The sequence below is a fragment of the Fusarium vanettenii genome (assembly GCF_000151355.1).
Source record: "Fusarium vanettenii 77-13-4 chromosome 12 genomic scaffold NECHAsca_15_chr12_5_0, whole genome shotgun sequence".
Classification (NCBI taxonomy): Eukaryota; Fungi; Ascomycota; class Sordariomycetes; order Hypocreales; family Nectriaceae; genus Fusarium; species Fusarium vanettenii.
Window position 1 is genome coordinate 852,842 of NW_003315870.1, and position 16,400 is coordinate 869,241.

The window sequence follows — 16,400 nt, forward strand, 5'->3', positions numbered from 1 at the left end:
TGTGAGCCGGGGTATCGGGCTTGATCTCGAGAAGATCCGTGCTGATAAGACTCCCCATCTGATAACCATCGTCAACCATGCTCTGGCCTCAAGCCAACCCACTCGTTGCTCTGTTAGAGTAATGACCACATCATGACCTCTTAAATAGAAGAAATTGTTTATCCAAAGCCGCGCGTTTCGCACATTAAACGTCCCGTTCCAATTATCCAACCGTCCAAAACGGAAAAGCCGCTGCAGAAGCGAAGCGTTATAGAATCTTAGCACAAACGTTAGTGCGAATAGTGGCTCAGCTGAGACCGCAGTCAGACCAAAGCTGCCATGTTTCCAGTTTCAGCTTCTTTGTCGGGTGGTGGCTTGTTGGGATTTGGCTGAAACCCACCAACGTGGTCGTGCTGGACCCGATTACCTGGGTCAAGATGCATCTGAAAGAATAGCAACATCTATGAACTAGCCATTTTGGTCGTGTGCTGTTGGTAAACAAGGGATATTTTCGTCATGATTGGTTGTCTTGGCTTAATCTCAATGGACTCTTGGTATCTGGCTGTGCTTGACCGCTCCCCTATAAACATCTGCTTTAGACCATCGAGATGTGTTCGTTTGACTCTTCATTTCACATCACGTTCTGAGCGTTCTTGGCGGTTGACTTGTTTCATCACTTCTCTTTCTTTTCTTGCGTCATCTTCAATTCGATCTACAAAGTGCCGATTTGGCCCCGCCGCCCCTGCCGATCACAACGTCACACAAAATGATGGGCATCCAAGCCACTCCAAAGGAACCCACTGGGTTTTTAAACTACCCAGAGCCCACACAAGGGTAAGTCAAACACGGAATCAACTTGGGGATCTCTGCTGACTTCAACAGGCCTGAGAGTGTCCTGGAAAGAGGAAAGTTAGCCAACCCTGTTTTGAGAGGGCCGTTGTTGGTCATCTTTGCTTTTCTGTAAGTCACCACCTTCATGTCACCAATCATCTCCCTAACTGTCATAGGATTGAATGGGTTCGGCTGGTCCGAGAGTTGGTTTGGCACAACGCTGGCTTCGATTCATTACGCAAACTTCGACAAGAACTCGAGTGCTATGAAGCACGAAACGACCCGACGGTTATTCCCATCCCATGCGATACCCCCTCAGATGACGAGTTCGACCTCGGTACTCCTTCATCGCCAACACTTGTACCATCCGAGCCGATGACCGAGGCCCCATACTATTCAGTTTCCGATTACCGAGCCATGTACTTGTCCGGACAGGCTACGCCGACCGATGTTGCTCGTGCCCTGTTACCATTGATCCGACGCGATATCAGTCCTCAAGGGAAGCATTCGACAGCATGGATCGACACCAAGGTGGATCTTGTTCTCAAAGCCGCCGAGGAATCCACGATCCGTTATCACCAAAACAGGTCTCTTGGCCCTCTTGATGGCGTCCCCGCGGCAATCAAGGATGATTTCGATCTTGACGGCTATGATATGACAATGGGCTCCAACATGAACTACGCCGGACGCGCTGTGAAGAGTGGCTCCATCACCAATTGGAGTGTGCGCAAGCTGCAGGAAGCGGGAGTTATCATTCTAGGGAAGCTTACGATGCATGAGTTCGGCATGGGTAAGCACATACTATTCACGTGATGCACTGAGGCGATTGTTCTGACGTTATCTCAAGATACTACTGGCAACAATCCCAACCATGGTACACCACTCAACCCCTTCAATGCTGGATACTATGCTGGCGGAAGCTCATCGGGAGCTGGATATGCAGTTGGTGCTGGCTTGATCCCGATTGCTCTTGGTGGTGACGCTGGCGGAAGTCTTCGCGTCCCAGCGGCATACTGTTCAGTTTTTGGTCTCAAGCCTACTCACGGCCGCCTTTCTTCATACCCCACACCTAACCCAGCACCGAGTTGTTCTGTTCAAGGACCCATGGCAGCCGACATGTACTCTCTCGCTACCGTCTACGAGACTATCGCAGACCCTCATCCTTCTTCGCCCTTCCCTCAACTCTGCCGAGAACCGTCCAGGCCTTCATCAAAACTTCTTGGAGTCTATGAGCCATGGTTCTCATGTGCGGCAATGGGTGTTCAGGACTTGACTAGAAGTCTAGTGGGCAAGCTCTGCACCTATTATGGATATACCATTGTGCCTATCAGTATTCCTTTCATGGAGGAGGGACAGATTGCGCATGCAATGACTGTCTTGACCGATGCGGCTTCCCTTTTGCCAGACACAAAGGATATCACAGCTGCGACAAAGATCTTGCTTGCAGTTGGACGCACGACGCCGGCTACAGATTATCTTCTTGCTCAAAAGCTTCGAAGTCTTTTGATGCAACATCTCTCTCATTTGTGGCAGATGTACCCTGGTATGCTCATCGTCACACCTACTACAGCCTGTGCCGGCGCCCCAATTCGAGGTGGAGAGAGCGAGTTGAAGTACGGAGTCAGTGATGGCAATCTCACGATAGAGAGCATGACTTATGTGTGGCTGGCCAATTTCTGTGGACTGCCATCTATTTCAGTTCCAGCTGGGTTTGTGATTCCGGAAGGACAGGACAGAGCGGGCGAGGAAGCAGATGAAAAGACAGAAGGCAAGGTGCCTATCGGTCTTATGGCTACTGGAGAGTGGTGCAGCGAGAAGGCGTTGCTTGACTTTGGGGTCGATGCTGAGGCTGCTGGAAGTGAGAGGCGATGTAGACCGCCGATCTGGGAGGACATGATTAAGCAGGCAAAGGTGCTCTCGCAGGCGAGAGACAAGGATTTCCAGAGTGAAAAGGAAGAGAGTTTATAGCGAGAAGGAGGAAGGATATACCCATAGCAGTTTGTTTTGTCAATTATTAGCCTTGTATTTCTGCCTACCTCTAGACGACATTATAAAGACCAAATATCCTATTCAAATTGAGAACCAAACCCGAAAAAACATCAACTAGGGTGATTTATCATGGGAGTATTTCCAACACCACCTGTCTGGAACGTGTGGGATCGTTGGTAAACATTATCATGAAGAAGAGAAGCTGCTCGGCTGGTGATCCTGAGAGTCTTCAGAAACCAAGTTAATGACGGCTGTTCTACACCAGCAAAGGATCGATAGCTCAGCGGTACGAGCGAGGGATTGCAGATCCCTAGGTCCCGTGTTCGATCCACGGTCGGTCCTGTTGGTTTCCTTTTTGACTCATGTGGGAAAAGGACAGGTGGCATCTTGCATTGTGGGACTCATTTTTCCACTATCGAGTTTCTATGGCTACCGCCGGAGAAGCTTAATTTTATCTAGGTCACGGTAGTTTATAGCAATAGTATCATGTATTCATTATCCTCTTCTCTTCTTTCATACTCGAAGAGCGAAGAATCGGAAATGGCTTGAAATGGCTAACAACGTTTCAATGAGACGACCATTTGCAGGGAAAAGTCGGTCATGTGAGATCCCTATCCATAACCAGGTCAGTATAAACTCGCTGTGCTTTCACCCGAAAGCAGTTTTACGCGCCAGAATATCTGCTTAGTTTAAGCGCATTCGTCCTGATTCGACTCTTTCCGCTTGCCACTCTGTGGCAATGCAGAAGCCCTGTTGGCTTCGAGCAGCCAGACGATGCTTCTCGACAGTATTGAGATATTCAAGTTCCTGATACATTATCGCACTGAACGATAAGTGACATTCGTATCCTTCGAACCGTGGAGTTTGTATTTATCTCCAGGAGAGGCAAAAGATCCCGAAGGCTATTGTTGTTCAAGTTGCTTGGCACGCTACCAGCCTCACATGCTCTGTAGGAGCCTAGGAAGCCACCCCAGCTTCGCCTTCCCGTCCATGTGTTGTAAAACATTCTGTATAAGTGCTCTTGAGGAAGCGGAGGACGATCCGCAGCACGAAACATGCCATGTTAGCGGTTCGCATTGCTCGAAGAGGGAAGCGCTACATGAGTGGCTGAATGGGATACGAAAACTCAAGGATGAAAGCCAATGTTGACGCAAGCTAGAGACAGTGCAGCATTTAGCCGGCGAAAGCTTGTTTTCATCTTTGGGCTTCATTTGGTGACTGGAAATCATTTTGCGTATACCTATCTGTATATCTACGTTGATGTGTAATGGGTCAATAGAGCTTCGGAATACATATCAACATTGAACGCAGAATATGCTATTGAGAAAGAGTTGTACCATCTCACGATAGCCAAGAGTCTACCTAATCCCCTACCAAGAGCCAAGGGACAGACTGCAAGACATTCAAGCACCGGTTGGGCCGAGAAGAACCATCATCACTAGTTGACAACAACCTTCATGCGGCCGAGGTTCTGAACCTGAGCATAAGGAGTCTTGGCATCCCCCTTGCGGTTAGAAGCCACACGCACCGCGACGTAGTAGGTCCCCTTCTTCCTGTAGGTCTGCGATACTGTGACGTCCATGACACCCTTGGCCTTCCCAAAGTCCTTCTTGACGAATATTCCGGTTCCCTCAAAGTCCCAGTCAACAGCGGTAACAGATCCAGTGCCGGAAGGAACTTCAACATGTGCCTTGAAAGAGACTGACCGTCCAGCCTTGACCGTGACAGAAGTCCTTCCGCCCGAGGTCAACTCTACAACAGGCTGAATGCCCTTGCGCTGTGCGGCGGTGGTAGGAACCTTGACTTGTCCATCCGTCACGGCATATGAAGTCCCCGTAGGAGGAGTTGTTCCCTTTTCCACCCAGGCACTCAGATCCCGGAGATGCTGTTCGGCCATGTCGATATAATTGACAAGACGCGTGGTCTGGGGCACCTCAACTGGTTCAATAAAGTGATCGGCGTTTTCGGCGTAATGCAGGCGATAGTTATCGCCAAAGCGGTTGCCAAGCGCGTTGCGGACTTGCCCCTTGTACCAGTCTGCATGCCATGGCATGGCATCATAGTCCTTGAGAGTGTCCATAACTATCATCTTGCCAGTAACGTTGCCGGTCCACAAGCCGCCACCGCTGGCACCGAGTGAGATAGTGTTGGCAATGAGTGGGCTGCGCTGGGGGTATTTCGGCTTGCCATCAGCTGCGCGAAGATAATCATATCCATAGAAGCCGGGCCTTGTAGGCACTTGGTACCTGTGGCATACTGAGCTAGCAAGCCATGCTCGGTTGTCGACACGGAGTTTGGTTCCCTTGAAGACTGAGGCAAGGATTGTGGAGTTCTGTCCAGGGTCAATGACAGCTATCTTGGAGGTCTTGTCGAGCTGCGCCGTGAAGATGCCTCCTTTGCCATCCTTTGACTGGATAGTGAACTGGAGGCCGAAGGCCGGCGGCTTTGAAGGGACTTTGTTGAGAGTAATGGAAACTGGGACGTTGCCAGCATCGACATCAACCTTTTGGACGACGGCATCATACTCGTATATCGATTTCCGGTAGAAGTCACCAAGAGCAGACTTCTCCTTCCCAAGATAGCCCTTCTTGGTCCAGAAGTCATTTACGTAGGTGGGATCGAAGGAAGCTATGGTGGGAGGAACGAGGAGTCGAAAGGTGCGCAGGAAGTTGGTTCTGTTCTGCGTGACGCCCTCCCAGTCTTCCCAAGCTGCAAGGGGAATGCCGAGTTCGGTAACTTCAGTGAGAACCTCTCGTCTCATTGAGTCAAGGTTCTTAAAAGGGTTCAAATCACTTCCAGGCCGAGCGGCAGATATGAGCTTGTCCTTTTGGGCCTCCAACACGAGCCCGGCAAATGCCCGCATGCAAAAGTTGTTGGGGTTGGAGACTGGAACGGCTTGGACCATGGCGAGAGCGCCCTGCCAGACGTCAAAAGTGTTCTCGATGGCCCCGACAGTCACCATGGAGCCACCGCTTGCACCATAGACGTAGCCGTAAATTTTGGTGTTGGGTTTCTTGTAGTAATCGGCTGCAAGCTTCCTCGAGAGCTTCGCCACGGCAGCATCAGCGCGGTAGCCGCCTCCTCCGGCGACATGGTTGGTATAACCGCCGCTGTCAGCACTAAACCCTATATTTCGGTCTTCAGCGGTCGAATTCTGTGTCGGGTACACGAGCTGGAAGAATCTGCCGTCCCATCCGGTCTTGGGGAAGTAAATGTTGAAGTCGATGGTGGTTCCATCAAAGTGGCCCGAGATCTTGTGGTGAGGGACGGGGACAGTGACGTCCGTCTCAGAGTCGATAATGACCGTCTTGTAGGTACCATCGACGCAATCGGGGGTGACAAGAACAGCACCGTTCTTGGTCTCACAGTCGGGGCCTTTGGCTATGATGGGGGAGGAGAGGGCATCAACAGATCCCAGTAAGACGATAGTAGAATAGAAACAGGACCTGTTGGACTATTAGCAGCCTTGACTGAAGAGACAAGGGACTTTCCTACCATAACTGTCTCGTAGTGAGGTGCAGCATGGTTGAAGACAGTGGAGGGCTGGGCCCAGGAGGTGAAATGGACTATGAGAAAAGGCCAAGACGATTGAAGCTAAGAAGTTGCTTGGAATGTTTCAACCCGGAGTTTATGTGGTATTTCCTACGTCTATTATACTTTTTCTTCAACTGGAGGCATGCGAGTGATAATTATCGTATCGTTAACGACATATCGTATAGTGGCAATTTTCGTATTATTAATCGTCCCCATCACCACATCTCTTATCCTTCAGCACAACCTCATCATTTACATGAAGACTCCGCTTCCCTCATCCCCTCAAAGAAGAGCTGAAAAGAAACGCCGGTAAAGCCGACCCAATCGCTCATTAAACTGCATCTTTACGGCTTATGGCCCCTCAGTTTAGCCACCCCAAAACAGAACGAAGCGGCTTGGCGTGCTAGGAATGGAGTCACTGGACAACCCCAGACTTTCTCCGCGTTCTAACAAACGAAAAAACAACCTTGATAATAGTGTGACAGGTGTTCGGTAACCCCCCGCAATCACGCGGGGCCCCAGGGGGTAAGCAGCACGAGGGGATCAGAGGCAGAGTTCCAGGCCCTCGGTACAATTATGCAGCGAAACGCCGAGAGAACGGCCGACAGGCTGCATTAGCTTCTTTGCTGGGCAGATGGGTTGAATGGGGGTTTACGCGTATAGCTAGATGTCACTCGACCAGGGTTTGATTCCGCTGGCAAAAACCACCTCGCCATAACGTCAGCCGAGAAAAGATCGGAAGCTCCAGACGAACCCAGACTCCAGGATGGGTGAGATACCCCGACCTACATCGATAGTTCTCCATTGCCAAGGCGCCACGGAGCGGTTCAACCTGCCATCTAGAGCAGATCGAGACCCTTTACAGCTTTGTAAGAGATCCGTAAACGGAGGGATGCGGGAAGAGAGAGGCGTCAGCAGCGGATGCAAGGATTCCAAATCATTTCATACCACCGGAGATACCTTCTGAGAGGAACTGACAGATGAGAAATATTTCGCTTACTACAGGATAAAATGCAGATTGAACACTTGTCACTCCCCCGACATGTGACGGCGTATTGAGAACTCAAAGATATCCGAACCGAGCTCGACAATGCTGACATTCAGTAGTTGTGATAACTTCACAAGCATGGTAGGCGTCATGAAAGCCAAGAGGAACCGGCACTGCAAAGGGTAGTGTTTCTGGGAAGGTGGAATGATCCAGGCGTTAGTGCAGATGCAGTGTCTCTCGTGACCAACGAGCTAGACAGGCCTCATTGAATCGGCCCGCGGGCAGCCTTTTTTCCCCATGGGGCGGGTAAATAGGGGAGCCATGGTTTAAACGTGCCAAGCCAGGCAGTGTAGCTCAAGCCTCGTCATCTCTCGGGTTAGCTTCGACATTTTCGTATTGGATCCGTAAATTCAACCTCATCCACCGACTTTAGCCGGCGACAATGGAGATCTCGCAATGGCTCTACTGGTTTTTGGCGCGGCCTGAGCCCCAAGTCCGAAGAGCGACCTCCTCTGGCATTACACGCAGGAGCTTCGTCTAAGACTCGGGTAACGGGCTCACGGGATAACTCCTTATTCTCTTCCTTCTGCTCTTAATTCAGGCTACGAGCCCCTCTAACCAACTAGTCCATCATACAACAATTTAAACCCAAATAAGATCAAGAGCAAACCGAGGCTCACCATCAAAGTCAATCATATCGCCGATTCTAATTCGAGAGACCTTTGCGAATACCTGGCTGAAGGATGGCGAGCCTCGCAATCGAACCCAGACAGCCTACTCTCTACTCTTGTACTTTAACATCTTGGTGGATGAGCATGAGCGCAAGAAGGCAGCAGACGCCCTCCGCGAGATCATTGCCAAGAACGAATATCTTGTCGGCACCGGTTTCGCAGGAACATGGACACTCGATCACTCTTTACGGAAAGTGGGCGCCACAGAAGATTTCTACAAAATGCTGCTGCAAACTCGAGTGCCCTCTTGGCTATACCAAGTGGTTCAAGGGGCAACGACAACATGGGAGAGATGGGATAGTCTCTTGCCCGATGGGAGTGTCAACGGCTGTGGGATGACGAGCTTCAACCACTACGCGTTCGGATCCGTAGCAGACTAGATCCATGGCACGGTTGGTGGCCTCAGGCAGGGAACTCCGGGGTGGAAGGAGGTTATAGTTGCACCAGTGCCAGGAGGAAATATCACAAGCGCCGAGACAAGATACGTGAGTGGGTATGGGACTATCAATTTCCAGTGGTGGATGGAGGGAGAGAAAGCGGTTGGAAGAAAGGGATTTCACTTGAAGGTAACTATTCCTCCAAACTCGAAGGCTCGGGTGGTCATGCCAGGTGGAGGCGAGACTTTTGAGATTGGCTCTGGTTTCTACGAGTTCCATGACCCTCACGATTCCTTGAGTAAGAGTGAGCAGAGCTGAGCTAGCCTGTGCGTAGATGAAGCACGTAGATTGCTGGAATTACACATTCCTCCAAGCCATATACCACTGTACTGTGAATGGTTGAACAGATAAACAACGGCATCTCCCTACTATTAGATCTATCTTCCATCCTTCCTATTTGTGGAAACGTCTCATAGGTCCATGTAACAACACTACTCTCCCCTACCGAAGCATTACTGGAGAGATCTCTCGTTTGGAGCACTGACAGACCTAACATATTTCGGGACCGAAAGATAGTCCGCAAGCCCCAAGAAGCCCCAAGAAGCCCCTCGGCATAAATTACCCCGAGCTAGCAACCCAGTTTCTTGCACGGGTTTCACATTCAGCATATTTAGGCTATAATGTCTCGATAATATTCAGCCTCTCAACAGATACAGACACCTATGATAACTAAAAACATTCATCCAGCTGTATTAACAACATGGAATAGCCGTCAACACCATCGAACACGCCACTCTTGCATGCAAGACACCACAAACTGCACCATGTGACCGCCTTCACGCATTTGGGGCTCGGACATTCGTACCGAATCCGTAAATTCTAGAAACAGGCAAGACTACCTACGCTCGCCTGTCTCGGCACAACATGTCACGAAAGAGCCAAGATGCAGCAGTAGGCGCCATTTCTGTAATGTTTGTCTAGAAATAGGTAGGCCTGGACAATCAAGATATGTTATCACTTCTCTGTGAAAACAACAACACCTTGTCTGTAATTGGCAAACATGGCTGAAACAACCAGTCTGCATGTATTCCCAGGTTCGTATTACTTGAATCTCCTTGGGCAAAATGATGTACTGACATACAAAATTTCTCAGGGGCTACTTGGACTGCCAGCAATGGGCACCACATCCAGGCCCACGGCGGAGGCTTTCTCAAAGTGGGAGCCACGTGGTACTGGCACGGCGAGGACAAGACCGAAGGCACATGCTTCCAGAACATCAACTGCTACAGCAGCAACGATCTTGTTCAATGGAAGTATGAAGGCCCTGTTTTAAGTCGTCAGGGGTCTGGTGACTTGGGCCCCGGTCGTCTTGTGGAGCGTCCGAAGGTCATCTACAACAAATTGACTAAGAAATATGTTATGTGGATGCATATTGAGGACCAGGAGTACAAAGATGCCAAAGTGGGTGTCGCCACCTGCGATACCGTCACTGGTCGCTTTCAGTACAGAGGAAGCTTCCGACCTCTAGGCTTTGAGAGCCGCGACATTGGTGTTTTTGTTGACGATGATGATAAGGCTTACTTGATGAGCGAAGATGTGAGTTATCGCACCCGGCGACAGTTGGTAGCCGCTGACATGAGATCCCAGCGCCCCAATGGACTTCGTTTTTACGAGTTATCCAACGACTATCTCTCTGTCACCAAGATGCTTCACCTATTCCCAGAACATCTGGAGAGCCCCGCCATGATCAAAAGGAATGGCATCTACTATTTGCTTGCGTCTCAACTCACTGGTTAGTGGTCGCCGCCCGGTACATGGCTCTGATTCTCATTTTCATGGCAGGCTGGGAACTCAATGACAATATGTACACGACCGCAACATCATTGACTGGACCTTGGGAACCTTGGAAGCTCTTTGCTGAATCGGGAACAGCCACCTACGGCTCACAGGTCACCTTTGTTCTGGATTTAGGGTCGTCCGTGCTGTATATGGGAGACCGCTGGGAGTATCCTCCACTGCCACGTAGCACATACGTGTGGCTACCACTCAGCATCAATGATCGGGCCGTCACGCTAGAGAATGTCGACACCTTTGTTCTAGATGTTACATCTGGCGAAACCAGAAATGCCATCCCATCTACCAAGTATGAACTTGATAAGAATGAGAACGCGGCTACCTTTGAGACCCAGGCAACGGCTACTAGGTTGACATTAGCTATCCAGTACACCAGCTCTTGTGAGCAGGAGCAAAGTCTCGTTGTCGCGATTGACGGTCTCAAATGTGACGTGGCTTTCCTTCCCACCGCGACTCCGGATGCCTTGGCGGTCACAACTCTGCATATCAGAGGAGATATTCCACCGGGCCAACACTGTTTCGAGGTTGTGGATCAAAGAGTTGAGTCATCGGGAGTTTCAGTTATGGGACTCATTGTTCCCAATGTATAGAATGAAAATGCCTAAACATTAGATATGCAGTGATCGCAGACCTGGCTATTTCCCACGTTGTCTGAGCGTCTCCCGACCCGACGAGCGACACCAGGGTTTTAAGAACAGTTAATGTGATCAAAGTCACAACTTTATGCACCGGGCCATCGGCTTTGAGCTCTTGGCATAAGACGATAGCTCAACATGGCGTTCCAGATCGACAGGGCTTCACTGATTTCATTCTGTTGCGAGACCAGTGTAAATGGATCACGACCTGTTGTTACACTAGGGCGCCATTACATTAGGGCGTCGGAGGGCGTTCTTTTTACGTATCCGCCGAATTGGACATGTGCCGAGACTTGAAAGAACGTTTGTCGACCATCGAATAATCCCGTCGTTTGACACCAAAACCCAGTCTACGGTTCCCCCAATCACATTCATTCTTTCATCCCATCTTTTCGCCAATTCCCGATCAAGGGATAAGCTTACCAGGGTCTGAGAGTGATGCTTACAGAAACACGAGCTAAGGCGCCTGATGGAACCTGGTCATCGCCGGGGCCTAGACCGGGGATTATTTTTCCACCCCTTGGCGATCGTTTTCCAACACCATGGTTCGCCCTTAATTTCTTCAAGATCCACCATCTCCTGTTCACTGTGAAACATGGTGGCTTTCCGCGCACTCCTCGCATTGCTTCGCATTGCTTGATATATATAACATGAGCTTATAGGCCTTAAGCTTGTCTTTTGTCTCAGCTCAAGCATCTTCATTCGTTCACTCTGCCAAGGTCGGAGTTTTTTTCCCGTTCTAATTTTGTACATTCATTATACTTCTTATTCACTCTTTCATAACTCGTAACCTATCCACCTTGCCAACATGCGTGTCTCTACTTTCACCACCGTCCTCGCTGGCCTTGTCGCCTCGACTGCGGCCCAGTCCGATCTCGATCCCTCCGTCTGGAAGAACCTTGAGAGTCTCCCTCAATCTAAGCGCGCCTTTCCCGAGCACCTCAGCAACCGTCCTGTCAAGCGCCAGTCGGGCTGGAACCCGCCTTCGAACCTGAAGACTCCTCTTGAGGAGGTCTGGAAGCACTATGAGTCTACCTACGGACCCAAGGGCGTTGATGACAACATTAACTGGGGCTTTCACCAGATCATGGCCAACAAGGGGTATTTTTAACCATCCAGTCGCTTGGGGGGTTGTCACTGACATACTGGTAGTTTCCTCAACATCTGTGTTCGATGGGATTCTAAGAAGACCGTGACTGCTGCCCAGCGAACCAAGATCGCAAGCAAGTACAACGAGCAGTACCAGAAGTGGTTCAAGTGGCTCTATGGCTACAACGGCTTCCCCTACGAGAACGTCAAGGTCAACATCGTGGGCTGGGCTGTCAAGGATAAGAGTCTGCTCCAGGGTTCGACCGAAGGCCTCGATATCTACACTGGCCTCGATGCTGATGGTATCCCCATGTGCGATATCGGATGCGCTCGTGATGCTCACCTCGATGGTGACTACAGCGGCTGCAAGGCTGGCGCTGCCCGTCACTTCGACCACTCTCTCTGGCTGACCGACGGTCTTGAGGGCGGTTATGGCTGGTCTTGGGGACAGCAGGTTGGATCCGAGTACATGCTGAACAACCTTGACTCTGATTCTGTCCACATTCTGCTGCACGAGATGGTATGATCACCTAAGTTTATGTATGACTTCATACTAACAAGTCCTATAGGGCCACACCTTTGGCCTGGATGACTTCTACGACTGGACCCCTACTGGAGTCAGCAACTTCATCATGCTTGCCGGTTCTTCTATGGAGATCACCGACTTTGACGGCTGGATGTACCGCAACTGGTGGTACTACCTGTCTCAGAAGAACGGCTGGGCCACTGGTAGCAGCAGTAGCAGCAGCAGCAACTCTGCTTCTCCCGTCTCCAGTGCCGCCAAGCCCTCTGCCACCAAGGCTACTTCGACCAAGATCGCTGCTACCAAGCCTACTACCACCAAGCTTGCTGCTGTCAAGACCACCGCTGCCGCCAAGCCTTCTGCCACTTCTGTTCCCTCTAGCTCTTCCGGTGCTTCCGTTTCTGCTTACGGCCAGTGCGGTGGAAACAACTGGACTGGTGCTACCAAGTGCGCCTCTGGCCTCAAGTGCCTCAAGCACAACGACTACTACTCCCAGTGTGTTCCCGCTTAAGTTGTTCGGTCAGAGGCTGTGTAAACTTGCGGTGTGAAGGCGATATCATTTTTCCGTGAATCAGAACTTAGTTAGTCAATTAATATTCAGGTTCACGAATCTAAAAATGCCCTACCACGTGGAGTATCACTATACCCCACGTCGTGCCCTCAGATTAAACACTTGGCTCTCGGCCTCTAAACTGTCATAGTAGAAAGCCCCAGATGTCTCTAGCAAGCCTAAGTCGGGCCTTGGCAGATTGATCTGCCCCGCGAATAGGGCTGTATCTATGTCAGAGGGAAAAAGTCCGCCACCCCGTCCCAAGTCGATAGCTGCCAACAGGTACGCGTGCGCTGTCACGTGTATCCCAAATGATGCTCTGAGAGCTCTGCATCGGTATCCAGGGTAGGGGTTGCGCAACGTCAGAGGAGATTATTGCGTCTACTTCGAGAGTAATGAACTTCTAAACGTATCTAGGTCACTCTCGCGAATCCTCTAGCAACCTTCTCTATTCCTCAACCTTGATCATCCTACCCTGCCGCCGTCTTCAGTCACCTCAACGTAAAAGTTCCATTGCCTTATCTTCCAAATACTTGACAAGTTTTCATCTTTACATTCAAGCCTCTGTCCCATAATTTAGCAGCCAATCTATCATCATGATCACAACTTGAAACGCAATGCCACACTACCTAGTGTAGTTACAGCTCCATTTGTACTCACAAGTGAATTTTGCTATCAAGTTAAGAGCCATATCATCAGTTCAACCTATCAAAAACTACTGGTTTTACCCTTCTTTCTCGACTTGTGTATCGAGGCGGAAGTACGGTGGAGTATGTCAGTTACAGTGTGAGGGTGTACTCCGTACAGCCCGCAACACTGCAATCTTGGTCTTAGGAGAGGCAATGCCCAAGCGGACAGAGACCGCCGATGGAGCAACTTCTCCTACGAGAGGATGAGGGCCATGTTGGCAAGCCGAATACGGAGCGCTCAAGTCTCGGATGCAACGGTCTTGCCCAACTGGGACCGGTAAATTGCGACCGCGGCGATCCTCAGCTATTTTGGGACGTCTCAGCTCCCTCCAAACCCAGGCGAAGCCATGATCTACATGTTGACGGGTTAAAGAGGCAGGCCAAGCTTTTTTGCGAAACTGAGGCCGCCCAATGGTCTGCAGCGTGATCAGCCTTCAACGTCCGGCACTCGACCCATTCTATCTCGCACCATCCCTTTTTTGACTCAACGGCTAACGTCACTGCAGACCGAATCACAGGCCAAGACCAGTTTATTGACCGGGAGGGGGGATCCCCTACAACCCGTGTGAGCCTCGTCTCCCTCTTTCGGAACGTCAGCTTCTGCAGGGACGCCACTAGTGGGAGCAGTTCTACGGGATGCAGGGTGCGGCCCGCCCGGCCCGTTCCATGCAGGCATTTAATCAGCTGAACTGGACTCTTACTTGCGGCCATATGTCGAGCAGTCACCGTTATTCAGCCCCAGGCAAATCAGCCATAGGGAGACCTGTCGCCCGTTGACGAAACTGTCGATCGGACCTGCGTTGCCGACATGGAGGGGTCTGGGGGCAAAAGACGTACTCTGTGGCTTCGCATCTTATGCCTCAACGTAGGTGTTCAGCTCGCCACGAGAATCCACGGCTCTGCTCTGAGCTCCGGTTACGGAGTTCAAGTCGGTATTCCAAGGCAGTGAGTAGTGAGCCATCAGGCGATCACGGATACATGCAGGTATCAGGAACTTGTTGATTTGAAGACGTCGCCAGCTTCGCCCAAAAGACATCTTTCGTCCACCTGGGGCGAGCTCGCAAACCTCTTCCATTATCAAGTTTAGCCAAGACAGGCTCCAATGCCATCTCCATTGCCTCTACTTGAAGTTATTCTCCGCACCCCAGGTGTCAAGAAGACCAGAAACTCTGTCACCCAGTCGGACCACCCGGGAAGTGTTGACGTTTTCCAGATCCATTACTGCGCAGTACGGGCTACTGCATGACGCAACCGAGCCTGCTGGATCGTTCAGACTAAAGCTTGCATCATCACCACGTGCTAATGTCTAAACTACTATTGTCTCAGTTGAGCAGACATGGCGTGGTAGGTGACTGGCCATGTACCCGGCTGGTAGTTGGAATCTCGTACCATCGGGGTTACATCGTGGTGTTAAACGCCCAGCATAGCCACTACGGCCAAGCCGTACAGACCAGATGAATCAGTAAGCTGTCAATGCTGACAAGGACCAAGTGATGAACTTTCAACATGCTTTAGGTTGATCCAAGTTTCTGTGCTTTCCTTAACTGCCGAGACTTTGCGGGGAAAGGGGATCTAAACTGGACTGGCAGTTGAGGCGCACGCCACAATGCGGAAGCTTCTCCTGTCAAGGAACGGTGGAGTTCGCGAACTCTCCGAACCGACATCCGTTCTAGTTAAGCTAGGTACTTTTAGTTTACTGCATGTCTCTCAATCCTGAGCTGTCGTCAGAAGTTGCCCACTCTATGAGTATTCCAAAAGCTGAGTCAAGTTCCTCTACAGGATCTCACAGGTCGACACATGGTCAAATGGTCCATCTAAGAACGGAATGCCTTGTTAGAAGCTCAGGGGTTAGACTAGAAGAAGCTTGCCCAATCCATCAGCAGGGCGTTCCTAGATGGGCAGTGATAGACGCCTCAAACGTCAGAAAGATCTCCGCAGCAGACTAGCAGACTTCATCCCTCTCGATACAGGACACGAAGTCGTGATGATTGGCCCTGGTCACACCATAAAATATGTGATCAGCGCGGATGTACGCCCAATAGCTCGTCCACCCCGACCAAGTTCTCACCGAGTGGCTTCCAACGGTGGACAGGCTTACCGTTGGTTCAGCTTCGGTTCTTACCTGATCTGACGCAAACTTGTTTGACTTTAAAGACTTACAGCAGCACCGGGACGGGCAGTATGCTTGGGAGAGACCCATTCCTTCAAGTTTATCACTGGAAATCTGCTAAAAATCCATGCTTCCCTTTAGTACCCAACCTTCCCCTTAAACTTGCTCAATCCCACGCAATAGGAGGTTCACTGATGGGTGAAAGGCCAAGATACTTGCTAAATCAAGACATTTGTGTCCGTGGTAGCCCGAGAACGTCGGTCTTCTTCCATATATGCACTGTGAGGGTTGAGGCCGGGCATGTTTCCAGCCATCCATGTTAATCACGAGCGAGATGCTTAAGCGCTGTTAAAAGCTGTCTCGGATTCCTCATACTCAATAAAAATTCGTACTCTCAGAATGCGTGTTCATTTTAGCCAGCCATGATTTATAGCCCCTTTCCAGAATTGGTATCTACTCCCCATGGTGTGACTGTGATCGACCGGTTGACTTGTACCTCGGCAGTTTTCCATTTACGTAAA

General features: G+C 50.5%; 5 protein-coding genes across 5 annotated transcripts; 4 read left to right on the forward strand and 1 right to left on the reverse strand.

The window, feature by feature from the left end:
• Positions 1–745: 745 nt before the first annotated feature.
• NECHADRAFT_87881 (uncharacterized protein) lies at positions 746–2,778 on the forward strand (the record flags this gene model as incomplete). The annotated part of the gene is made up of 4 exons (XM_003047289.1): positions 746–813; positions 862–939; positions 987–1,600; positions 1,658–2,778. 4 exons carry the CDS (start codon positions 746–748, stop codon positions 2,776–2,778), a joined length of 1,881 nt encoding a protein of 626 aa, XP_003047335.1.
• A 1,459-nt stretch (positions 2,779–4,237) lies between these two features.
• NECHADRAFT_87882 (uncharacterized protein) lies at positions 4,238–6,323 on the reverse strand (the record flags this gene model as incomplete). The annotated part of the gene is made up of 2 exons (XM_003047468.1): positions 4,238–6,245; positions 6,295–6,323. The coding sequence occupies 2 exons, from the start codon at positions 6,321–6,323 to the stop codon at positions 4,238–4,240; spliced, it is 2,037 nt and encodes a 678-aa protein (XP_003047514.1).
• A 1,136-nt stretch (positions 6,324–7,459) lies between these two features.
• On the forward strand, positions 7,460–8,432 carry NECHADRAFT_106550 (uncharacterized protein; the record flags this gene model as incomplete). The annotated part of the gene is made up of 2 exons (XM_003047290.1): positions 7,460–7,503; positions 7,979–8,432. 2 exons carry the CDS (start codon positions 7,460–7,462, stop codon positions 8,430–8,432), a joined length of 498 nt encoding a protein of 165 aa, XP_003047336.1.
• Positions 8,433–9,566: 1,134 nt separating this feature from the next.
• On the forward strand, positions 9,567–10,501 carry NECHADRAFT_6183 (uncharacterized protein; the record flags this gene model as incomplete). Its single annotated transcript, XM_003047291.1, has 3 exons — positions 9,567–10,025; positions 10,077–10,221; positions 10,272–10,501. Coding segments are annotated over 3 exons (834 nt in total), but the record flags the coding sequence as incomplete, so codon positions are not given.
• A 1,372-nt stretch (positions 10,502–11,873) lies between these two features.
• On the forward strand, positions 11,874–12,720 carry NECHADRAFT_18623 (uncharacterized protein; the record flags this gene model as incomplete). The annotated part of the gene is made up of 3 exons (XM_003047292.1): positions 11,874–12,019; positions 12,071–12,527; positions 12,577–12,720. Coding segments are annotated over 3 exons (747 nt in total), but the record flags the coding sequence as incomplete, so codon positions are not given.
• Positions 12,721–16,400: the final 3,680 nt, after the last annotated feature.